The 26080-nt window shown below is 52.0% G+C and overlaps 1 protein-coding gene and 1 pseudogene across 1 annotated transcript; both read right to left on the reverse strand.

Annotated features, from left to right (window-relative positions):
* Positions 1 to 584, reverse strand: part of LOC123058146 (cell division control protein 48 homolog D-like) — a 14456-nt pseudogene extending 13872 nt beyond the window's left edge.
* A 21687-nt stretch (positions 585 to 22271) lies between these two features.
* Positions 22272 to 24843, reverse strand: LOC123058147 (cell division control protein 48 homolog D). The gene has a single exon (XM_044480966.1). It carries the CDS (start codon positions 24734 to 24736, stop codon positions 22367 to 22369), a length of 2370 nt encoding a protein of 789 aa, XP_044336901.1. The 5' UTR covers positions 24737 to 24843; the 3' UTR covers positions 22272 to 22366.
* Positions 24844 to 26080: the final 1237 nt, after the last annotated feature.

Raw genomic sequence — 26080 nt, forward strand, 5'->3', positions numbered from 1 at the left:
AAAAACCCCAGCCACAGAAATGCTGACGCGTGGATGCCTATTGGTCCCGGTTGGTGCCACCAACCGGGACCAAAGGGTCTCCTGACTGGGCTCTGCGCACTGCCCACGTGGAGGCCCATCAGTCCCGGTTCTGGATTGAACCGGGACTAAAGGGTCGGGGCATTAGTACCGACACTTTAGTCCCGGTTCAGGAACCGGGACTAAAGGCCCTTACGAACCGGGACTATAGGCCCTTACGAACCGGGACTATAGGCCCTTTTCCTACCAGTGCACTTTGTTGATCCTGAGCTTGTGCCCCTCGCAGGTGTCGTCGGGCAGTGCCATGCAGACCGTGTTGTGGCGGCGTTTGCCCTTGAGCAGCACGATGTCGCCCTGGAATATGGAGAGCTTCTCCATTGTGGCCGGGTGGAGGTTGCACACGGAGTTGTCGTTGGTGGCGGCCTCCTCCACCACCAGCCGGTTCGCCGCCTTCTTCGACGCCGCTGCGGTCGCCATCGCCTTCAACTCTCATGGTCTCGTTGGTCGACTTGCTGCTCTCGTGTATTACTCTCGTGGATCTCGATCGAGCGCCAGGCTAGTTTGCGTTCGTGTTGCGGTGAAGAGGATAGCTGGGGGTCAGCCCGCCTTTTGAAGGTCCGGCCTGAAGAATTCGACTCCGATTGGAAGGCCCGTAGGCTCGCGCACTTCACACGTTCCGAGTCGAGATTTACTCAAAAAAAACATTCCGAGTCGAGATCGTTCACGTCATATTCGTCCACGTGTAGCTGCAAATCAAAGCTGAGATGGATGTGCACGTGAGCGGCAGGGGCTGAGAGGAGGGAGGCGTGCTGCGTCTGCGCTGGAAGTGGAACGGCAGGAGGTCGGAAGAGTTCTCATCCCCAATTTCATTTCTCACAGTTTGTGTTTGCCATACAGGATTTTATTTTCTTAAGGAGTGTGTCATACTGGATAATGCTCCAAGACTAATTAATTATTTTCGTAACCACATTGAAAAAATTAGTTTGTTGCTTTGATGCCGTGTTTGTTCGCCAATGTTGATTTTTCAGGCTGGATCGTCATTTGTGAGTGCCATTCTTAGTATTTGGCGGTTCAATCTATTTACCCTTCATTTGTTTGGTTGTTTGTTAGAAGGAAGATTTGATGAGGGATATCTATGTTCAGCAGCTCCGGCGAGCTCTGAAACTTCGGCGAAGGTGAACACACGCACTCAAACGCGAGAACTGGTTTGAGCCGCTGTAAACTTGCCGTTTCATTACTTGAGCTATCGCTCTTTATGTGAAAGCAGAAAGATCGTGGCTAGCCCACCCCCACGGACGTGATCGTGCCATCCCACGATCCAGGGCAAGACATCACTACGGCGGCCGCATACACATCGTGGGCTCGCATCGGCTAATCCTGTTCTTGAAAGAAAAACCTACTGAACCTGAAAGTAAACTAGAGACAACAGCTAGATTAACCAACAATCTCCCCCTAATCTAGATGTTCCTGGTGTCGACGACCCCGATCTTCTCGCGCATAGCCTGGAACTTGACTCGCCCGAGGGATTTGGTCAGAATGTCAGCAACTTGGTCGTCGGTGTTCATGTACTCCACTGCGATCTTGCCATTCTCGACACACTCCCTGATGTAGTGGTAGCGTGTCTCGATATGCTTGCTTCGCCCATGAAATACTGGATTTTTACAGAGTTGGATCGCAGACTGATTGTCCACGTAGATCTTGAACTGAGCTACTGGCTTCCCAAGCAGGTCAGCAAGTACCTGGCTCGGCCATACTCCTGTGCATGCTGCAGTTGTACTAGCAATGTACTCTGCCTCACAGGAAGACAGGGCCACAATTTTCTGTTTCTGAGACTGCCAACTCACCGGACCGGAGTCGAGGAAGAAGACGAGCCCGGTTATGCTCTTTCGATCATCAACGTCTCCCGCCAGATCCGCGTCGCTGTACCCGACGAGATCACACCTCCCCTTCTTGTGTAGTGACACCCATGGTGAATGGTGCCCGCTATGTAGCGCAGGAGATGTTTGACAGCACTCATGTGCTCTGTCGTCGGCTCCTCGAGGAAACGGCTGACATAGCCTACTGCAAAAGCAATGTCTGGCCGTGTATGCACCAGGTAGCGGAGACTTCCCACTATGCTGCGGTAAAGGTGGGCGTCGGTCGGCGGTGACGAGCTCATCTTGCTCAGACGAAGACGAGGCTCCATAGGGACATGAACTGGGTTGCAGTCCGACATCCCGGCGCGCTCCAGTAGCTTGGTGGCGTACGCGGCCTGGCACACCGTGATCTCCTTATTGCTCTGGTGCACTTCAAGACCGAGATAGTATGTGAGAAGTCCAAGATCACTCATCTGGAACTGGCTTGTCATCTCCGTCTTGAACTTTGCAATGGCGCTGGGGCTGGCTCCCGTGATGATGAGATCGTCGACGTAGACGCCCAGTAGTAGGCGATCTTCAGCAGCGCCACGGTGGTACACTGCGTGCTCTGACACGGTCCGTGCAAACCCAAGCGACAGCAAGGTGCTGTCCAGCTTGGCGTTCCACGCACACGGAGCTTGATGTAGACCGTAGAGAGCTCTTCGGAGACGAAGTACCTTGTGTTCACTTCCGGTGAGAGGAAAACCTGGAGGCTGGCTGACATACACCTCTTCGTTCGGATCCCCATTCAAAAACGCCGTCTTGACATCGAGATGATGCACCTCCCAGAGCTCATGTGCGGCGATCGACAGCAGCAACCTGACGGAGTCTAGCCGCGCAACGGGTGCAAACACCTCCTCGAAGTCGACGCCGGCTTTCTGTGCAAAACCCTTCGCCACCAGCCTGGCCTTGTGTTTGATGATAGCGCCGTCAGAGTCTTTCTTGAGCTTAAAAACCCACTTGAGTCCAATGGGTCGCCGGCCTGCAGGTAGATCGGTGAGATACCACGTCTCATTTTCCTCGATCGACTGCATCTCGTCAAGCATTGCTCTTCTCCAGCTTTCGTGCGGCTCGGCTTCTGCGAAAGTTGCAGGTTCCTCGTCTGTGCCCAGATGTAGCTCGCCTTCCTCCATCGCTAGCAGGTAGTCCCGCAAGCGAGAGTTGGGCTGGATGATCCCCTTCTGCGCGCGCGTCGCCATAGGATGCAGCGACGGCCCCTGCCCTCGGCTCCCCTGACGTACTGCAGGGCGCAGTTGGGTCACTGACAGGTGGGCCAACTTGCTTTCAGGCCCACATGTCGCCCTCCAGGGGCTGCAACAGCCTGCTTCGCTGCCATGGCAGCATTCACCGGGCTTGGATCGACAGCTGGAGCTTCACTGCTAGGTGAGTCAGGAAAACGGTTCTCTGGTGATTCAGTCACCACCGCAGCGCTTGTGGGCGTCGCCGGGTCCGCCATCTTGTCGGCTGTTCTGGATGGTGTCGCGCTCGTGCTTGTCATGGCCGCGCCTTGTCCTGCAGTGTTCTCCACACCATCCCAGGAAGTGTGTACCTCGTGCTCAAGGGTGAACCCGCCGTCACCACCGCCGGCTTTCCAGTCCCAGCTTGACGCCTCGTCAAATACGACATCACGCGAGATGATCACCCGGTTCTGCACCGGGTCAAACAGCTTGTAGGCCTTCGTCCCTGCCTCATAGCCGATGAAGACGCACTTGGTGCCGCGGTCGTCGAGCTTGCCGGCGTGTGGACGAGTGGACTTGGCGTAGGCGACGCACCCAAACGTCCTGAGGTAGTGCACTGCTGGCCTCGCTCCATGCCACGCCTCGTAAGGCGTCATCCCGTCCAGAGCTTGCGTCGGTGAGCGGTTGAGCAGAAGTACAGCCGTGGTGACTGCCTCCCCCCAAAACTCATTTGGTACTCGCCGCGCCTTGAGAAGACACCTCGCCATGGAGATGATCGTCTGGTTCCTACGCTCCACCACCCCGTTCTGCTGCGGAGAGTATGGCGCGGTGAGGTGGCGCTGCGTCCCCTCTCCAGCACAGTACGCGGCGAACTCCACCGAAGTGAACTCGCATCCTCTGTCTGTGCGCAGCGTACGCAGCTTGCGTCCTGTCTCAGCTTCAACTCCGGCCTTGAAACGCTTGATGGCGTCGGCTGCTTCATCCTTCGACCACAGCAGTGTGAGCCACATGTACCTGCTCATATCATCAACCAGCAGAAGAAAATGACGCTTCCCACCATGCGTGGGTGGAGAGATCGGCCTGCACAGGTCTCCGTGCACCAGGTCCAGGCGATCGTCGGCGCGATAGTGTGCTTGCCGCGGAAAGGAGTTTCGACGTTGCTTGCCTAGCAGACAACCATCGCACACCTGGTCCACCTGATGAATTGAAGGCATCCCACGCACCATGCCTGATGCAGCGAGCCTACGGAGAGCATCAAAATTCAGATGTCCATACCGCTCATGCCATGTCCAGGCCACCCTGTCGACGCGAGCAGCCATGCACACCGGCTTGGCCAGCTTCACCGGCAGCTTGTACAGCCGGTTGCCGCTCCGGACCACGCGCGCAATGAGATTGCCACGCCTGTCACGCACTCGCAGGATGCCACCATGGATTGACACTTCGCAGCCGACCTCGTCGAGCTGACCCACCGAGATGATGTTCGTCTGTAGCCGCGGGATGAAGTAGACGTTGGAGAGGACGCGGTGGCGGCCATCTTGAGCCACGAAGAGCACGGTGCCGCGCCCCTGAATCTGGACGGCCGAGCCGTCCCCGAACCGGACACGCCCAGTGATCCCTGTGTCCAGCTCAGAGAAAGCACCACGGTCACCAGTCATGTGGTTTGACGCACCTGTGTCCACATACCACAGATCGTCGCGTTGAGTGTTGTCGGCGTCGCCGAGGGTGACGGAGGCGCCTTGCTCGTTGAGGAAGATCTGGCCGTCCTCCAGCATCTCCTGGCCGTGACTGTGGTCGACGCCGAGAGACACGATGTGTGCCATCAGGAGACCAGGCTCCTCCTCCTCCTCGTCGGCGCGCACCACATTTGCCTGCTCGCGGATCCGTGTGCGGCACTCCCGCGCCCAGTGCCCAAGCTTGTTGAAGTAGCGGCACTTGTCGTCGCGTGAAGCCCGGGAGGAAGTGCGCCCGCCGCCGCTGGGAGCGCCTCCTCCTCTGCCTCTCTGGCGTCCACGGCCTCTGCCCCCGCCGCCGCCCTGAGCCCGCCGTGGCTTCTGGCTAGCGCCGGAGCTAGAGCCCTCGCCTGGGGACCGGTGTGCGCAACGAGCCTCCACTCCTCCCTGGTGAAGAGTAGGTTGGCTCCGCCGGCTTTATCTTCCTCGTTCAGGCGATCTTCGACCGTCCGCAGACGACCTGTAAGCTCTTCAAGGGATAGAGTGTCGAGGTCGAGCAGGGTTTCAATGGCGATTGCCACCTGGGAGTACCTCTTTGGGATGACGCGCAGTGTCTTTCGAACGATACGGCCGTCGTCGATCGTGTCGCCAAGGACGAGTAGGTTGTTGACGAGGGCAGTGACGCGCATCCCGAATGCGTCGATCGTCTCCCCGTCCTTGAAGGTGAGAGCCTCGAACTCCATCCGAAGTCGCTGCGCCGTGGACTCGCGCACTCGAGCTGCGCCCACCCGCATGGTGCGGATGGCCTCCCAGGCCTCCTTCGCCGTCCTCTTGATGACGATGGCCCCGACCAGTTCCAGCGGCAAACCTCTGAGGATCGCAGCCATGGCATACCGGTCGTCACGGAAAGTAACCGTGTCCTTCCCTTCGACGGCGTCCCAGTGGCCCGCCGCCTGCATCTGTACTTGCATGATCATCGACCACTCCATGAAGTTCGTGGCCGTGAGCATGGGAGCCGGCCCTGCGCTACCGGGCTCGCGCACCAATCGCTCCTGGACAACCCGCTCCTGCACGATGATCTCACGCCCGCTGCGCCGCGTCGTACTCCTGCCCCGCGTTCGCGGCGGAGTGACCGAGCGGTCGCCCGAGCGGTCATCGGCGGGCGGCGGTGCGCCAGAGTCCACTGGGCCAGTCATGGTCCCAGGATGGAACAGGCTCTGATGCCAACTGTTCAGCAGCTCCGGCGAGCTCTGAAACTTCGGCGAAGGTGAACACACGCACTCAAACGCGAGAACTGGTTTGAGCCGCTGTAAACTTGCCGTTTCATTACTTGAGCTATCGCTCTTTATGTGAAAGCAGAAAGATCGTGGCTAGCCCACCCCCACGGACGTGATCGTGCCATCCCACGATCCAGGGCAAGACATCACTACGGCGGCCGCATACACATCGTGGGCTCGCATCGGCTAATCCGGTTCTTGAAAGAAAAACCTACTGAACCTGAAAGTAAACTAGAGACAGCAGCTAGATTAACCAACAATCTACACTTCTGCCATAGATCAGAGGGGAGATTAGAGGGAATTTGCTTGTTTAGTTCTGAAGAATTTGTGCTGGATTGCGTTTCGTAGTGTATGTTGGGGTTCTGCCAACAATCGACCATGCAACCATATGTAGTTTCCCTGCAACTTTGTTTATCGTCAACTTAATTTATTCATTTCCTGTTATTTAGTTCTTCATTATCATTTATCCACGTCTGAAACTAGCCTTTAGTATTTAGATTCAGAAGCACACTTAGCATTGAAACTGCATGCCCATTTGTTTCTTCAGTTTTCTGTCCATTATATGCCAACCTTCCTACTACCCAATTTCACACTAAGAATCTCTTTGAGTCATGTTTATATACACTTGCTCATTTGCTTGTGTGTTAATTCATTCTTCAATCAGTCTTCATATTCATTGATGAAAATTACATTGTTAGTATTCATTTTTCTTTCTTTCTTCTTCGGTGTTATTCTGAATAATCAACGTCTCTCTTCTCAGTTTTTTCAGTGTCTCTTTTTACCATGTTAGTCACCGAAGAAAAGTATATTCTTAGTCCCCAATCGCTGTTTCATCAGAGTCCTTTTGAGCAATCATTCCCTCCTTTTTATTTCATTCACTTTCGTTAGTCTTGGGGCTGTTCTCCCTTTCTTTGTTTAGTCCTTCTCATTTTTCTCGTTCTGTTTATTAAGAACTTTTCATTTACTCCTTTCTTTTTCTTGTCATTTTTCTCCTTTGATTCTTCAATTTTCATTTTTTTCCTTTAGTCCCTTTATTCTTTGTTCTAACATTTATTTCAGTATCTTTCTTCAGCCAATTGTTTCTTCATTTTTTATTCAGTTTGTTCATTATTCATTTATTTCCTTCAGCATTTTGTTTTCTTCAATCGATGTTTGTTTTTCACTTCAGTAACTTTTTTTGGCGTTTTGCTTGCTTCATTCTCTGTCTTTTAACTATTACCGAAAAAGGGTTTTCCCCCGCTTTGTATTTCAAAGCAACCAACACTGATACAAGGATCGCTGGGGCGAGCAGCACATCAAGCCCAAAAGAAAAGAAAGAAGAAACAAATGCCAACAACGGCAGCTCGACAAAGCGCGGATGACCTGCTACCGCTATGCCCTACAGAGACAAACCACCATAGCTTGAGGCTCCGAACCGCCGCGTACCAAGCAGCACCTCCAAGAAGGAATGCGACGCCGACGACGCTGCTGCCCGGACATGTCCTAGGGTTTCCCCTGGCACGCGGAGGGAGGTGGGGGATGGATATCATCGACACCCTCCAGGAAGGAATGGTGGCACCCGCAGGTGTCATTGCATCGGAGCCGAAGAACCGGCAAGGATTTCTCCCGCACTCCAACCCCACCACCCAACCGGACCGGAGCCAACCAGCCAGACCGCCGCCCACCACCATGCGCCATCGCGGTTGCGCCACCACCCATGCCGCCTCACTGCGAACACCAACACGAGGCCAAGAGGACCGGAGAGAAGCGCCCCACGGAGGGAGAAGCAACATTGTAGCCGAACGGGAGGGAACTACCTCCACCACCGTCGTGCGGGAGGCCAGAGCCTCCGGCACCGTCGTGATAGCCATCCGGACGCGGCAGCAGGGCATGCCAGGCCACCCCTGGCCCGGCCAGGCCCGAAACGGGCCCGCTAAGCCCCGCCGACCACGCTGCAGCAAGCCGGTTATGGCGCCGCCAGCACCCAGCCGCTCATCGCCTCTCCCCCGCCTCCCAGAAGCCACGAAGCAGACCCACCCCGCCGCCAGCCCGCCCAGGCCAAGATGGGCCCCGAAGGGTCCGGATCTGGGCCGAGCGGGCGCTGCCAGACCGCGCCGCCGCGTCGCCCCGGCGCCAGCGGCGACGCCGCCGCCAGGTAGCCCACCCCCGCCGCCCAGAGACACTGCCCGGAATCGCCCCGTCCCACGCCGGAGGACACCCGAGAGGGGAAAGGCTAGGGGGCCGCCGCCACCAGCGTCACCCGGGCCAGGCCCGCGACGGGCGCTGGCAAGGCGGCAGGGAGGAAGGGGGAGGGGGAGGCACGCGGAAAAGGAGGTTGGGCGCGGCCGGCCGCCTGCGGGGGAAACGCGGTCGCGGTCGGGAGTGGCTGCTCTGCTTCTTTTCACATATAAATCGCCCCTTTTAACTATTTAGTCATCTTCTTGAGTTTTCAGTCAATCTTTCCTTTTCCTTTCTCTCAATTTTATCAATTATTCATTTTCCATTGACTCTTCCCTTTAGCTTTTTCTCAATTTTAGCTGTTTTCGTCCGCACTTTTAGGGTTAGGTGTCATTTTGTTCAGTTTCATGTTCAGTTTCGGTGTTAGGTGTCATTTTGTTCAGTTTCATGTTCAGTTTCGGTGTTAGGTGTCATTTTGTTCAGTTTGGGTTATCTTTTCATTAGTATCCAGATTCCTTTGTTTTTCTTAGTAAATGTTCAGTCAATCATTACATTAGTAAAATATGTTTCTTAGTCATTATTTTTTGCTTTAAATAAGTTATTTCATTCTTTAGTTATGAACTACTCTCATTCTTCAGTCCAAGTTTTAGAATGACTCTTTATTTCTATAACTTTCTCTTCCCTTTTCTTCAAAATTAAACTAGCATTCCTGGGATTTTTTTAGCTTAAGAGTTTGTTAATAAAAAAAACAAGAATACGCCGATGGCTGATGGCAGATAGCAGATAGCATTTTTTGGGGGGTTAGAGAGTTATATGTGCAGTCACTAGTTTTCAGTGTTCGGTGTCATTTTCTTCAGATTTTTTGAGTTACCACATAGGTAGGTTAGTTGTCTAGTTTAGCAAGTTTTCAGAAAATTTTCATTTTCATTTCCATTTTAGTTTTGCATTTTTAAGATGTTAATTTTCCAGATCAAACGCGCTAGAAATAGATTGAATTGAGGTGTCACTGGCATCCTCCAGACAATATTCAGTTTATGAGTTTTCTGATTGTGTTTTCAGTCTATATTCATTTATCATTTCAGTACAAGACCGCTGACAGCGGTGTCACTTCCAGTGCCTGTAGCAGGCTAGCAGCCAAGAAGGAGCTGGATGTTGCCGGCGGCGCTCAAGCAGCGTCACTTTTTAGTGGCTGTAGCAGCAAAAATCAAAGCCCTGTATATTCTGATGGCTAAACTGGTAAGCATCTCACCAGAGAAATACTTTTTATCCACGTACCTCGTCACCATGGTGTGTATGTGTGTGTCTAAAATGTTAGGCTAAGGTTAACCATCCACCTAGTTTTTGGTAGTACGAGTACAACTCTTTAGTCTTTAGTGCACACTAAGTTTCTTTGTCAGTAACCAATTAGCCAACAGAAACAGACATGCAAGGAGGGGAACGAGAGCATGAATGCATGTATGGAGCTAACAGTAATTGTTATACTCTAATTTTTTTTTCAAAAAGAGGGTATGCCCCAGCCTCTGCATCTGAATGATGCATACGGCCAATATTATTAATAAACAAAATATCCAATATAAGTCGCCAAGTCTCGAACAAAGAAATAAAGAAAAAGGCTCCAAAAGAGCTGAAATAAAATAGGCAAAGCCACAACCGGCTGGCATAAGAAGACAAGAGCACTACATGCCTATCCTATTACATGACCGCCATCCAAACCGGTTGAAAATATCCCATGCTACCGTCTCCCATCGGGTAGACCCAGTAACCAAACGCTCCCTGACCTCCGTCGGAGTGAGTAACGACCACATACGGATCAATGCAGTGGCTCTGAAGATAACCTGCAAAAAGTTGATATTTGTTGTTCTGTTAAAAACCAAATCATTTCTGCAATTCCAGATTGCCCATAATAAAGCACACACTCCTACACGAATGTGTCTTGCTATATCATAATTTATCCCATCAATCCACGTCCCAAATAACGTATTGATAGAATTCGGTGGAGTAATGTTAAAAGCTATATGGACTCCGACCGCCACAGAATTTTTGCCATAGGACAATCCAGAAAAAGATGTTTGATTGATTCGTACCATAGGACAATCGCAGAAACTACATCTGGTAGATCCTGTCCAATTACGTTTTGCCAAATTATCCTTGGTTAAAATAACTTGTTTATGCACGAACCACATAAACACTTTGATTTTCAAAGGAACTTTAACTTTCCAAACATGTTTCGATCTAGGAAGCACACTAGAGTTGATAACATCCAGATACATGGATTTCACCGAGAATTCACCATTCTTAGTTAGTTTCCAACATAACTGATCGGGCTATTGGGACAGCTGAACATCCATTAATCTTCGAACAAGATTGAGCCAAGCTTCCCAACGGGCTCCCACTAGCGTCCTCCTAAATTGAATTTTAAGCGGAATGGATTGCATAAGTGTTGCAACATAAGCATCTCTACGCTGAACAATGTTATACAGTGAAGGATATTGGAGCGCAAGGGGCGTCTCCCCTAGCCATGTATCCTCCCAAAACCTCGTAGTAGTACCGTTTCCAAGTATGAATTTTGTCCTATTGAAGAAGAGTGGTTTAACTCTCATCAGTCCTTTCCAAAATGGCGAATCAGTCGGCCTGACTATCACCTGGGACAAAGTTCTTGAATGGAGGTACTTGTTCGGCAAAATTTGAGCCCAAGTGGCTTCCGTCTTGACAGAAATCTTAAACAGTCACTTGCTAAGGAGACATCTGTTCTTTACTTCCAAATTCTCAATACCTAGACCCCCTTGGTATTTCAGCCTACAGATGATATCCCATTTAGCAAGTCTGTATTTTCGCTTAAGTTCATCACTCTGCCAGAAGAAACATGATATATAGAAGTCTAGCCTTTTCCGGACTCCCACAGGAACCTCGAAAAACGAGAGAAGAAATATGGGCATACTTGTGAGGACCAAATTAATGAGAATTAACCGTCCTCCGTATGACATGAGCTTGCCTTTCCAGCAGCTCAATTTCTTCTCAAACTGATCCTCAATGCACTTCCATTCTCTGTTGGTTAGCTTACGATGGTGAATTGGTATACCTAAATACGTAAAAGGTAAAGCCCCCAATTCACACCCAAACAATTGCTTGTATGCATCTTGTTCATCGATAGCTCTTCCGAAATAGAACAACTCACTCTTATGGAAGTTAATCTTTAATCCGGACAATTGTTCGAACAAGCATAACACTACCTTCATGTTTCATGCTTTTGCCAAGTCATGCTCCATAAAAATGATAGTATTGTCGGCATACTGTAGAATGGAAACACCTCCATCTACTAAGTGCAGGACGAGGCCTCCTACCTGACCCGCGTCCTTAGCCCTTCCTATAAGAATTGCCAACATATCTGCCACTATGTTGAAGAGAATAGGAGACATTGGATCCCCTTGCCTCAGTCCTTTGTGTGTTTGAAAATAGTGACCTATGTCATCATTCACCTTAATTCCAACACTCCCTTTTTGCGTGAAGGAGTCTACCTGGTGTCTCCAGGCCTGATCAAAGCCTTTCATCCGCAAAGCCTGTTGAAGGAAGGGTCATTTGACCTTATCGTATGCCTTCTCAAAGTCCACTTTGAAAACTACGCCATCTAGTTTTTATGAGTGGATTTCATGGAGTGTTTCATGCATAACTACAACCCCTTCCAGGATGTTTCTGTCTGGCATAAAAGCAGTTTGGGACGGTTGCACGACAGAATGCGCAATTTGCGTAAGTCTATTAGTCCCGACCTTGGTGAATATTTGGAACTTACATTAAGAAGACAGATCGGCCTGAACTGCTCAATACGAATGGCCTCTGTTGTGACGCCCCAAGACCGGAGTTGCAGATGCATTCCAGGGTTTCCTGGTTTCGTTGTGTGTTTTGTTTCGTCTGTTGCATTCATCTTTGCATCGTGTGCATTGCATCATGTCATCATGCCATCATGTCATTTCTTTTCTTAACTCAACTAAATAAACCGTATGGATCTTCGATCCATTTAAACCGAGGGAAGAGTGACTTCTCTTTATAACATTATCCTCCGAATATTTATGGAGCTATATTAAATATTCCAATAATTTTGGATTCACCCATAAACACACTTGCAAATATCCCATGTCTTTGTTATCTCAATTCTTGGTCTCCAATCTTTGCCCATAAATTCTTTCGTCATTTTACGGAGCTCCACCAAAAATCCGAACATTTTTGGACCTTCCTAACCCTCACTTCCTATTCGAACCATTTGAATTTAAATCAAATGAGTTCGAATTTAAACTTTGTAAAATGGCCACTCCATTTTTCTTGGATCATACACATTTTTGCGAGTCCGGAAATATTATCCCCATGCGCAAAATCCGTCCCTAACCCTCTCTTTCTTTTCCTCTCTCTCTAACTTCTTTTCTGTTAAAGAAAATAAGTTTTTTTAAGAGAAGAGGGAGGGAGAAGGGAGCCCAGCCGCCTCTGGCCATTTGGGCCTCCTAGCAGCACCGGCCTCCCAGGCTCATGGCCCAACTGTCTCCTGTTCCCACAGCCCACCAAGTCCCTCCTTAACCTAGCCACACTGCTCGATCCCATCTCTCCCTCTCGTTCTTGAGGCCGCCGCCACACCTGTCTCCCTCCTCCTCCTCGTTCCCTTCCACCGCGCCACACACGCACATCGCTCAGGAGAGGGGCGCACGCAGCTCGATCCCCATCCTTTCTCTCCCTCGGTCTCCTTTCTTCTCCATCCCTCTCGTCCCCATCTTCCTCTCTCCCCTCGTCCAGTTTCTCGCTAGCGCTGCCCAGGCCTCGCTCGAACCCCTGTCGCGGCCTCTGCAGGCGACCATGGCGCCCGCGCCGGTGACCCGACCTGCCCTGCACCATCTCTACCTTCCCCTCGCCCGTTCGCCTCCTCCTTGTCGCTTGGCCGCCGCCCCGCTGTGTCTTGTTGGACTGCGCCGCCCTGCGCGCGCGACTACGCCGGCCTCTCCTCCCCTGTGGTCGTTTCGTCGCCAGCCTACGACCGTGCAACCGCCCTTTTGCACGCCCGCCTTGCCTCGCGCGACCTGCATGGCCGCCGGCCATGGAGGCCATCGTGCTGGCCTGCAGCTTCGAGTGTTGTTGTGCCTTACTACTCCTGCTTCGTCCGACAGCGGATGACCTCCGTCGAGCTCGCCCGGCCACCTTCGACCTCGGCGTGACCCTGCCTCCACTAGCAGCCTCCTGGTGCCGGCCGTTTCCATGGGTTCGGGGAGCCCCAAGTCTTGTCTGTGGCCTCGTTGGCTGTTGATGTTACGATGTTGCCTTTTCCATCGTCTCCCTGGGTTCGTCAAGTCGTGTACCAGGAGCCCAAGCCGAAGACTCCGTGGATGTGCATCCCACTTGTGCCATTTTGGATCGTCAATAATGTTGCAGGATTCGCCAAGTACCATTACGCCCGGAGACCACGGATCCCTGAAGTTCCACTACCGTTGCCATGGATCTGACAAGTTCGCGAGTACGACCACTTCCCACGACGACCTTGTATCACTACCGTTGACGATGACATGTGCACCGCAAGCATCAAGTTCAACTACCGTCGACCGCGAAGGGTTTGGAGTCATCAAGTACCTCTCCCAAACAAACGTGAATGACTACCGTCGCAAGAATGGGACCGGAAAGTCTGAAGACCCCAAGTACCTCGACACCGATGACATGAACGTCTACGGAAACTCGTGCAACGATAAACATGTACCACTACCATTGCCGAGATCGCGAGAACCTCTACCGTCGACCCTAGAGCGTGCGAGAACGACTACTTCGACTACCGTCGCGTGAACCACTACTTCCCTCGACGTCCGAGAACGTCTACTTCCACTACTTCCTCTACGCCGACTCAAACCACTCCGATAATGCACGCTTCAGAGGTATAACGTCGAGACGACCGTCGTGGACGAATGCTTGCGATGTTTGAGATGCTCGTGTTTGCGCTGTGTCCAAATTGTCACTCGTTTTCTTGTCGCCAACTCGTGGGACACCCGGAATCCGGGAGCGCCCCACCATCTTTTGCATGCATCCGCACACTTCTCCTTTGCATCGGTATCTCAATCGAGTTACCGGAACCGGAACGTTGTCGTGGTACCGTTTTCGTTATCGTTGCCGTGCCACCCTTTTTCCTTTCCACCACGGTGACAAATGTTTCATTATGCTCTTGTCAACTTTTAATAAAAATTGCATAAAGTTGCACATGTCATCCGCATCATGATAACAACTTCAAGATTGGTTAAAATTATTGTTGCACCAAATTGATAATTGCATATGGGGATTTACCGGTTTTGTTGTTTATTATATCCGGCCCCATTTAAATTGTTTAGATGGTATAGTTTGTTATGCTACACCTCTTGCCATGTTAACCAACATTTAATATTGTTGAGTACCTAACTGAGAGAGAACTAAATAATTGATGTGGTGTTTCGTTAATATGCAACTTGTTGTATATTGAGCTCCACTTAACTTGTAGTTTTGTTTGAGCCCCTTGCCATGCCATGCATATTTAACCCGGACATGCATCATACTTGGTTGTGCATCATGCCATGATTATATGTTGGTTGTTTATTATGTTGTTTGCTTCTTTCCGGGTTGCTTCTCGCGTTAGCTTCGGTTTCGTTCCATAGTTGTGAGGATCCGTTCGACTACGTCTGTTTGTCTTCTTCATGGACTCGTTCTTCTTCCTTACGGGATTTCAGTCAAGATGACCATACCCTCGAAATCACTTCTATCTTTGCTCGCTAGTTGCTCGCTCTTTTGCTATGCCTATGCTGCGATACCTACCACTTACTTATCATGCCTCCCATATTGTTGAACCAAGCCTCTAGCCCACCTTGTCCTAGCAAACTGTTGTTTGGCTATGTTACCGCTTTGCTCAGCCCCTTTTATAGCGTTGTTAGTTGCAGGTGAAGGTTGGAGCTTGTTCCATGTTGGAACATGGATATTTTGTTGGGATATCACAATATCTCTTATTTAATTAATGCATCTATATACTTGGTAAAGGGTGGAAGGCTCGGCCTTATGCCTGGTGTTTTGTTCCACTCTTGCCGCCCTAGTTTCCGTCATATCGGTGTTATGTTCCTGGATTTTGCGTTCCTTACGCGGTTGGGTTATAATGGGAACCCCTTGACAGTTCGGCTTGAATAAAACTCCTCCAGCAATGCCCAACATTGGTTTTACCATTCACCACCTAGTCTTTTTCTTTCCCTTGGGTTCTGCAGACTCAAGGGTCATCTTTATTTAACCCCCCCTGGGCCAGTGCTCCTCTGAGTGTTGGTCCGACCGAGTAGACTGCGGGGCCACCTCGGGGCAACTTGAGGGTTGGTTTTACTCGTAGGATGTCTCATCTGAGTGTGCCCTGAGAACGAGATATGTGCAGCTCCTATTGGGATTTGTCGGCACATTCGGGCGGTGTTGCTGGTCTCGTTTTACCATTGTCGAAATGTCTTGTAACCGGGATTCCGAGCCTGATCGGGTCTTCCCGCTAGAAGGAATATCCTTCGTTGACCGTGAGAGCTTGTGATGGGCTAAGTTGGGACACCCCTGCAGGGATTTGAACTTTCGAAACCTGTGCCCGCGGTTATGGGCATATGGGAATTTGTTAATGTCCGGTTGTAGAAAACCTGAAGTTGACCTTAATTAAAATACATCAACCACGTGTGTAACCGTGATGGTCTCTTCTCGGCGGAGTCCGGGAAGTGAACACGGTGTTGGAGTTATGGTTGACGTAGGTTGTTATAGGATCACTTCTTGATCATAGTTGTTCGACCGTGCTTTGCCTTCTCTTCTCGCTCTCATTTGCGCATGTTAGCCACCATATATGCAGTCGCTTGCTGCAGCTCCACCTCATACCTTTTACCTTACCCATAAGCTTAAATAGTCTTGATCGCGAGGGTGTGAGATTGCTGAGTCCCCGTGACTTACAGATACTTCCAAAACCAGTTTGCAGGTGCCGATGTTACGGAGCAGGTGATGCAACCAAGCTCAAGGAGGAGCTCGATGAAGATCTTGTCCTTTGTGTTGTTCCGTCCTAGTCGATCAGTAGTGGAGCCCAGTTGGGGACGATCGGGGATCTGTGTAGCATTTGAGGTAGTCTTCTTTTATTTTGGTTCCGTAGTCGGACCCTGAGTGTATCTGGATGATGTAATGCTTTATTCATGTAATTGTGTGAAGTGGCGATTGTAAGCCAACTATGTATCTCTTTCCCTTATGTATTACATGGGTTGTGTGAAGATTACCTCACTTGCGACATTGCTTTCAATGCGGTTATGCCTCTAAGTCGTGCTTCGACACGTGGGAGATATAGCCGCATCGAGGGCGTTACATCTGTCTTCTTGGGAAGCAAAGTAATCATTCCAAAATTAAGTTGAAACAACTGAAGCTGTCCAGAGAAGAGATCATGGAACAAAGGAAGTAAATCCCCTTTGATGATATGCCAACATTTTTTACAAAACTCCGTCGGGAATCCATCCGGCCCGGGAGCCTTATTGTTCTTCATTTGCGAAATAGCCTCAAAGACTTCTTTCTCCGTAAATGGGGCAGTTAAGACCTCATTCTCGTCCGACGCAAGTTGAGGCACATCCTCAACCCTGGACTCGTCTAAGGACACAAAGTTATCTTCCGGCGGCCCAAACAACTGCTTATAGTAATTGGTGATATAGACTTTCAGATTATCTTGACCCAAGATCGTCCCCTCTTCCTGCTCAAGCTGAAATATCCGCTTCTTGCGGTGCTTGGCATTTGCAATCAAGTGAAAGAATTGAGTGTTATCATCCCCTTAGACGATTTTGCGAACCTTAGCTCGCAAAGCCCACTTCAATTCCTCCTCCCGAAGGAGATGTTTCAGTCTCAATCCGCCTCTATCTTAGCTTCCAGCTCTCTGCTATCTAAAATAGTGGATTCGGCTTTTAAGTCTAGGGACTGAATAAGTAAAAGGAGTCTTTCCTTCTCAGCCTTATAAATCCCATGGGTATGTTTAGCCCATCCACGAAGGAATCTTCGCAGATGCCTAATCTTGTTCTACCATCTCTCGATAGGAGACCTTCCTCCTACGTCTTTAGCCCATTCTCTAGCGATCAGCTCAAAGAACCCTTCTCTATCAAACCACGAGAGCTCAAAATAAAAAGTGTTCTTATTCCCCACATGAGATGGATCGCCAGAGTCAACTAGCAACGGAGTGTGATCCAAAATTCCGCGCGATAACGCCTGGACAGTTACAAGAGGGAAATTATGTTCCCATTCGACACTAGTGAGGACACGGTCCAACTTCTCAAAAGTCGGGTTAGGTAGCGAATTAGCCCAAGTGAATTTCCTACCACATAGCTCTATCTCTCTAAGATCCATGCTTTCGGTTATGGTATTGAACATAAACGACCACCTGCCGTCAAAATTATCATTATTCTTCTCCTCCCTTCTTCGAATAATGTTAAAATCACCCCCAACTAGGATTGGGAGTTGCTCGATACCACAAATACGAACCAGATCAGCCAAAATCAGCTTTAGATCTAACCCAAAATTTTACCGCAAAATCTCCCATGACCACACTCTGCACTTCCAGCGAATCACACCTAACCCCGAGTAGGACCCCTCCGGACCTTCCTCTTGGAGGTAGGCAGCGCCAGTCAAAGTCAACACCCCCGGATAAAGTACTAAGGAATTGGGAGGTAAAATTACCCCTTCGAGTCTCGGACAAGGCAATAAAATCCAGCTGGTAATCAATAGATGCTTCCGCTAGAAACCTTCTTTTAGCCAAGTCTTTAAGACCTCTGCTATTCCAAAAAATTCCTCTCATATTTCATCATGAAAATGTTTAGAGGTACGGATCCTAGCACTCCTACGCACAGCCGAAGCTGGATAAACCTTCCGTTTCCACCTCCGCTTAGGCTTATACGGATCCTCCTGCCGGTCCTCACGACCAGTCTCTGAGGATGTAGCCTCTGGAACATCTACATGGCTCGAAGCCAAAGGGGACTCGAGTCCCTCCGCCTCCTCTACCTCAGGGGCCAGATCCGCACAAAAACTATCAAGAGCCCTAACTCCCAACGCATCTATGTCGGAATCAGTCATGGGTTTGACAGCTGCTATGTTACGAATCAATTCCAAAGCGCGCTCCGCTTCGAGATCTAGAATATCATTAACGGATTTATTTATTTCAGAACCATTACTGCCTAGTGAGACCCCTAATTGATTTGCATTATGAACCATCTCATCATTGGAAAAGTGCAAAATCGAATTAGACAGATTGGCAGACATACCAGTAGTGACCTCAATGTCAAGAAGCTTGGCCGCCCGCATAGCACACCTCACCTGCATGTCGTCCACATCCGGTTGCTCCTGGAGACGGCCGCTGATCCGCCGCCCCTCAGAAACAAGATCCGGGATCCCGCCAAAAGCTATGACCTCCTCCCTCATCGCCCTGTTAGGAGTAAGGCCGCCTGCCTGACGCCCAACGGAGCTCAACTGAACTGGATCAGCCGATAGATCACCAAGAATCCTCAAGGCCTCGCCCGACCTTGGCCTGAGTCCAGGTCCCGGATGCACCTGAGAATCAACCAGTGGCGCGGCAACAGGGCCCGTGAGAGTACCTGAGACAGGCGATGCCACCAGAGTAAGGCGTCGCGGCGAAGCAATGGGAGGCTCCTGCCCCCCCCCCCACACACCAGTCGACCCTTCCGCCAGGGCAGACATCGCCAGAGTTGGCTCCGCAGAGGGCATCGGAGGACGCGACACCAGGGAAGAAGAGAGGGATGCGCATGCCCCCTGCCCGCTTGCCCCTCCTAGGTCCTCCCCAGCCTCCAGGGCGTCCAACGTCACCGAGCCACCCTTGGCCCCCCCGAAGCAGGTGAAGAAGCGGCGTACGAAGGCCAGGCCACCTGCCCGCCACCGTCCGCCAAACCGTCTAGAATGTCCGTCACCTCTAGCCTAAGCAAAGGCGATGAAGGGGGAGTAACGGAGACCTCGTTCCCACCGGCTCCTCCCAGTCCATCCATCACCAACAACGAATCCGACCCCGCAATCACTAGCGGAATATGTTCCGACGGATCATCCGAATCCACTCGGTCACTCCAAAGACGAGGAGGTGCTGAGAAAGCTCCTAAGGATCCAAGCTGCAGCATAGTAGTCAGAACAGAACCCGGCGACTTCTCCTTAGCAGTCTCTCCTGCCTTAGTAGAATCTGTAGGCCCTGTAGCCTTGTCCCCGTTATCGTGTGTACTGCCATCCTGGTTCCCAGAAGCATCTCCCCCCTCAAAAGTGTCCATATGATGTATCTCCTCAAACTCCTGGAACATATCAGGATCCTCGTGCTCGACATCCAACATATACGCGATGCCCTCGTGAGTCCATCTTACCACATCCGGCAAGAACTGAATGTTAGCCACACTAACCAGCAAACGTGCCACACCATGAGCACGCGTGAAGGGCATATCCACCTGCTCCGTCTTACCGAGCATGGATCCCAGGCTCCAAGTGACCAGGAAGCTATCCAAGGGTTCAGACGGCGCCCCCGAAAAACGAACCCAAATCCGAGTCAACGGCGTACCCTGAGGCTCCTTCTTTTTCCACTCATCAAACTGCAACACAAAACTTGTACCAGTAACTCGGCACATGCCAAACTTTAGAATTCTCATCTGATCCTCCTTAGACGGAAACTCTACTTTGTAAGTCTGATCTGATAACTTCAACAAAGACCACTAAAAATTACCTGGTGCCAACTCCCGCAACTGCTGAATAATCTGAGCTTCAGTGAGAGGGCCATGAACCACCTTAACCACGCCTGGGAAGGAAGTTTCAATCACGGGAGCCACCGGTGCCACAGTTGGTGACTCGAAGAACATCAACTCAGCGCAACAAACTCCATAAATGTTAACCGTAGGCTTAGGCCCCAAAAGAAGTGGACACTCCACCGCCGTATGCTTCGGTTTCCGGCATAAATCACATAACTCAGCAGAGCATTCAGCCATAATGTGACCCGGTTCACCGCACCGAAAAACAGGTCAACTTCTTCTTCTTAATCGCCCACTTGGACGGCTTGTCACCCTCAGACTTCTCCGTGCCTTTGTCGAACACAGCATCACCAGACTGAGAGGCCTCCGGCACCGTCACATCTGCGAAGGCCCGAACAGTCTCCACCGCTACTTTAGGCAGAACCGTACCATCGGTGATCCCCTCCTCAAGGCTCGTGGTCGAACCCGTGGCAACGGGCGCATAGCGTGGCGGAGGAGGACGGCGGTAGCTGCCTCAACCTCCACGGAAATGGCCTCGGAAGGGCCGGTTATTGGGGCCAACCGCACCCTCCACAAAGTTACCGGGTGGCCCTTGAAAACCTCTATCATTAGTACCGTGATCAGTCCCAGCATAGCCACGCCCACCTCCGGTCGATGATGAACCTCGATGAAGCCCTTCTCCGTATGCATTGAAGCCGTCGTCACCCCACTGACCGCGAGGGAGGATGCGGCCGTCTCCCGCGAAACCGCCCGAGCCACGGCCACCCGCACCTTGAACAGAACCCCCACGCCCGCCAGCCATCTGCCTAGGCCAAGGTCGTTGCGGTGGCGTGGGTGCAGCTCTGGGCGGCGGCTGCGCAGACCTGGCAGGAGGCGGTGCCACTGCCCGCGCGAGCCCTGGCGCAGCCGAACCCGCATCATGCGCCGGAGCAGCTCCAACAGCCCATGGTGTCGATGCAGAGGCGAACAGAGTTGGGGACGGATCGGGAGCAGTCGCGTCGAGACGCTCCCCAAAAACCTTATTGCCGTTCTCCCGGGCAGGATCTCGAACGGCAGGGTTCCGGAGGCACCTGCTCTCCCGACCAGCCGTGCACGCGATCGTCGGGATGGGATCGTCGGAGGCAGCACAGAGTGAGGAACAGTGGCCCACCTGTTAGCCTCTGCTTCCAACGTCTTGGACAGTGGCCCACCTGTTAGCGTTAATTAATCCCTGATTAATTAATTCATTCCTGAGCGGCAAAAATAAGCTTCGGCTCGGCTGGCATCGGGGCGTGGCGGAGGAGGAGGAGCGCGCGTGTACCACTCCTCTTCCCAAGCTCCCAATGGCAAGTGGTAGAGCAGCCCTTATAAAGGGGCCTCAACTCTCCTCAACTAGCAAGGTGGGACTAAACTTCCCACCACCTGTCATCTCATACATGGGCCTCAAGATTAATCAGGGATTAGTGTTTTATATGGGCCTAAGCCCATCCATAATCCAACAGTTTGTCCCTCGGAGTTCAGTTATTCTATGGAAGACACATAGTTCAGTCATTCAACATTTTTGTGTTTCCACACGCCTAGCGTAGCTCTTTGATAGTTCATTTGGGAGCCAGCTTTCCTTTCTTCTTCATTTTTTCTTGGACCTGGTTAAGCTATCAGTCAGTGAGCTAGAGTCTACTTCTTACTTCTTCTTAGTCATCTTCAGTCTTTCATTCCTCTCTTAGGGGTTGGCGCAGTTAGGTGGCAGGTTGAGTGAACTGAATATGATGATTGTCTTCAGCACCATCTAAGTAGCAGATTGTTAGACGGTAATAGGTTTTTGCAAGGGCCAGTTAGGGGACAGGCTGAGTACCAATATTTGCTTAAAGGTCCAAGACGGGAAGGTAGAATTCGACCTGAAACCGGATGGAAAACAGACTTTTTACAGACTGACCATTGACTGAAATTACAACAATACATGTGTCACAAACTGACTGGAAAACAAAAAACGACCTAAACCAAATGGAAAAACACATGACTGATACCTTAGATACTCCCAATTAAGAAGGCCACTCTTTCCTTGACTAATCTGTTCTACGCTGCCCCTATTCAATTAAGTAAAATATTCGAATTTATAAGTGTCTGACAATCGAAAATAACAGAGGATCTTCCAAATCTTGTGCAGGAGCAGAGGAGCAGAGGGATGGTTCAGTTAACGGCTTAGGCTAAGCTTCACTGCCTAAAAATAACAGGAAAATCTTGTGCTATGCTTTCTTTGCGACAAGAGGGAGATTCTAATTTCACGAACTGTATTTATATGATGTAAGTTCTTAGTTCTAAAGAACGAAAATTAGATACATGAAGGGAATCAACAATATAAAGTGAATGATCGACTCGATGAAGAGAAAGCATAACAAAAACAGAGTCTACAATAATATTCTAGTACTTCATGTTCTAACAATGTTTACTGGATCACTTGTACAGATCGTCTTCATCCTCATCAGCTGTTGCGGAGGTGTCGACGGCAGCTTCTGCCGCCTGTGGCTGCGCCGGAAAGCGGAACTCAGTGCCGAACCCCCTAGACTGTTGCAGCGTCTGCGCAAAGGCCTGGTACTTCCTGATGTCGGCGTCGCTCACGCTCCGCCTCGCATACTTCATCGACAACTCGAAGTGAGCCGCCTTTATCTCAGCCACCTCGTCCTCTTCCTGCCCGCCGTCCACCTCCATGGTGTCTTTCCCCTTCCTCTGCCGCTCCATGTCCTTTTCAATGTCTTCTCTGATGGCGTACTTGCACGCCCTCTGGCAAATCTCCGTGATGTCGGCACCGCTAAAGCCAGTGGTGAACCTTGCGAGAGCACCGAGGTCAACGTCCTTGGCCACGGGAGACTTCCTGAGGCAGGCCTTAAAGATTTGATGCCGCGAGGCCTCGTCCGGCAAGGGGATGTAGATGAGTTGGTCCAGACGGCCAGGACGGAGTAATGCCGAGTCAATAATGTCAGGCCTATTGGTGGCGCCGATGATGAAGACCGTCTTCTTGGCGTTCATGCCGTCCATCTCGGTGAGCAGCTGGTTCAGGACCCTGTCCGCCGCGCCGCCGGCGTCGCCCACTCTGCCGCCCCTTTGGGTAGCGATGGAGTCGAGCTCGTCGAAGAACAGCACGCACGGCGCAGACTGACGTGCCTTGTCGAAGATCTCGCGCACGTTGGCCTCGCTCTCGCCGAACCACATGGTGAGCAGCTCTGGCCCTTTGATGCTGATGAAGTTGGCCTGGCACTCGTTGGCGATAGCCTTCGCCAGCAAGGTCTTGCCGCAGCCTGGTGGCCCGTAGAACAGGACGCCCTTGGATGGCGACATACCGAACTTCTCGAATTTCTCCGGGTGCTCGACCGGGTACTGGACGGTCTCTTGCAGCTCCCTCTTGACGCCGTCGAGGCCGCCGATATCGGTCCAGCTGACGTTCGGCACCTCCACGACGGTCTCACGTAGCGCAGACGGGTTCGTGCCGACGAGAGCCGTCTTAAGGTGGTCATTGGTGACGGCCATGGAGTTCAAGATCTCGGCGTTGATGGTGTCATCCTCTAAGTCGATGACGTCCATCTTCTCCCTGATGCACTGCAGCGCCGCCTCAGTGCAGAGCGCGGCCAAGTCGGCGCCGACGTAGCCGTGCGTATCCTTGGCAACCATCTCAAGGTTGATGTCCTCGTCCAGCTTCATGTTTTTGGTGTGGATGCGGAGCACTTCGAGACGCCCGACCTCGTCTGGCACGCCGATGTCGATCTCGCGATCGAACCTCCCGAAGCGCCTCAAGGCAGGGTCGATGCTGTTGGGACGGTTCGTGGCGCCCATGACGATGACGTGCGCGCGGGCCTTCATGCCGTCCATCAGAGTCAGCAGCTGGGAGACGATGCGCCTCTCGACCTCGCCGTGAGTCTTCTCCCTGTTCGGAGCAATGGAGTCGATCTCGTCGATGAAGATGATGGAGGGCGCGTTCTTCTCGGCCTCCTCGAAGGCCTTCCTCAGGTTGCTCTCGCTCTCTCCGGCCATCTTCGACATTATCTCTGGCCCGTTGATAAGGAAGAAGAAGGCCCCGGTCTCGTTGGCCACCGCACGGGCGATCAACGTCTTGCCGGACCCTGGAAGGCCGTACAGGAGGATGCCCTTGGGAGGCTTGACGCCAATGCTTTTGAAGATCTGGGGATGCCTGAGTGGCAGCTCGACGAGCTCCCTGATCAGAGTCAGCGGTTTCCCCATGCCACCGACGTCGTCGTAGCCGACGTCGTCAAGCCTCTCCTCGTCCTCCCGCTTGACCGGCTCGCCCTCGCAGAAGATCTCCGTGTCGGGCGCCATGACGCAGTAGTCCACCGCAGGGTCGATCTCCATGACCTTGAACTCGACGCTCCGCATGCCGCCACGCACGAGGAAGAGGTCGCCCTTGTGGACCGGGCGGAAGGCATCCACGAAGTGAGGCTTGAGGTAGGCGTCGAAGAGGTTCCCCGTGATGCCCTCGATGGTGTCGTCCAGAGGGAGGATGTGCACGCGCTTGCCGAACTTGGCGTCGTGACACAGGTGCACGGACACGACATCGGTGATGCGCACGCGCAGGTTGGAGCGGGCCACCTTGTTGATCCTGAGCTTGTGCCCATCGCAGGTGTCGTCGGCCAGTGCCATGCAGACCGTGTTGTGGCGGTGTTTGCCCTTGAGCAGCACGATGTCGCCCTGGAATATGGAGAGCTTCTTCATGGTGGCCGGGTGGAGGTTGCAGACGGAGTTGTCGTCGTTGGTGGTGGCCTCCTCCACCACCAGCCGGTTCGCCGCCTTCTTCGACGTTGCCGCGCTCGCCATCGCCTTCAACTCTCGTTGATCGACTTGCTGCGTGGTCTCTCGTGTATTACCTTCGATGGATGTTGTGGAGCGCTGATTTGCGTTGGTGTTGTGGTGAGGTGGAGACGCGGGGATCGCACCCTTTATTGAAGGCACGGCCGACTCCGGTTGGAAGGCCGTGATCGTTGGTTCGCGTCATATTCGTACTCTTTGTACGTGGTCCGTGCCGTAATAGGACGCTAACTCTTTTCCTACTATCTTCCTACTACCTTGGCACGATCGGATCGAAAGAACCCTTCAAACTCGGAATAATTGCACCTGGCTGCGCAAACAATGGCGTGTCCGTGCTGGAGGAGACTGCTGTCGTTCGTGGGATACGAGACGGACAGCACGGAGTCGCCCCGTCGCCGGCTGTGGGATGCCAACGAGGAGGCGGTCTCCGACGGCGAGGCACTCTGGGCAGTCAACGTGCGCGTGGCGTCCCTCCAGCGCGCCCTCGAATCGGCGGTGCTGCGGCGTAACGTGGCCGTGGCACTGATGCACGAGGCCCAGCGGCACGCGGAGGAGGCCGATGCTGCCGTCGAGGCCGCTGCGAGGGCCGGCGAGCTTGCCGCGGCGGAAGTGCGGGAGAAGACGGAGCAGACCGTGGCGACGGACGCGCGCATCAGGGAGCTCGAGAGGAAGATGCTAGTGCTACGTGATGGCGAACAATGGGCGCTGGAGACCGCGCTGGAGGCCGCCGCCGCGGAGACGCGGAGAAGGAGGGGGAAGGCATGGGAGGGGCGTGCGCATCAGGGAGCTCGAGGAGGAGATGCTACGTGACGAGCAATGGGTGGCAGTCCTAATCGATTCGTCCAGCTTGCCATTGCGGCATCGACATGTTTCAATTCATAGTTTTTCTTGACATTGCCATGGCGCACTAAGATTCTTCGGAATAGTTTTTTATCTTGAAATTTGTTTTTATCTTGGGGGGTGTCTATTTTGCATTAGAAAGAGATCGAGCTAAATTCAAATTTTACAGCGAACAGAAAGTTGACAAATGTATGAATGTTTCAGGCACAAATGTATGATTCAGACGGTAGTATGCCCTCCTCTAAATAGCGCCGCAAAATAAACCTAAATGCTAGAAAGTGCAGCTGCATTTCTCAGTCGAACCAAGCGCACACACGCCACTATCGGATGCGGCTCGATCTCCCGACACACGTGGCGACAGAGAGAGGGGCCTCGACGAGCATTGGCCCGACAATAAATTTAGGCGAAACTGCCCCCACTCCGCCCTCTTGGTTCGAAACCATTTTTCGAAACGCCCGTTGCCACACAACTGCTCGCGATTTCCCCTCCTCCTCCATTCAGGACGGCTTGCGC

The sequence above is a fragment of the Triticum aestivum genome, chromosome 3A (assembly GCF_018294505.1).
Source record: "Triticum aestivum cultivar Chinese Spring chromosome 3A, IWGSC CS RefSeq v2.1, whole genome shotgun sequence".
Taxonomy (NCBI): Eukaryota; Viridiplantae; Streptophyta; class Magnoliopsida; order Poales; family Poaceae; genus Triticum; species Triticum aestivum.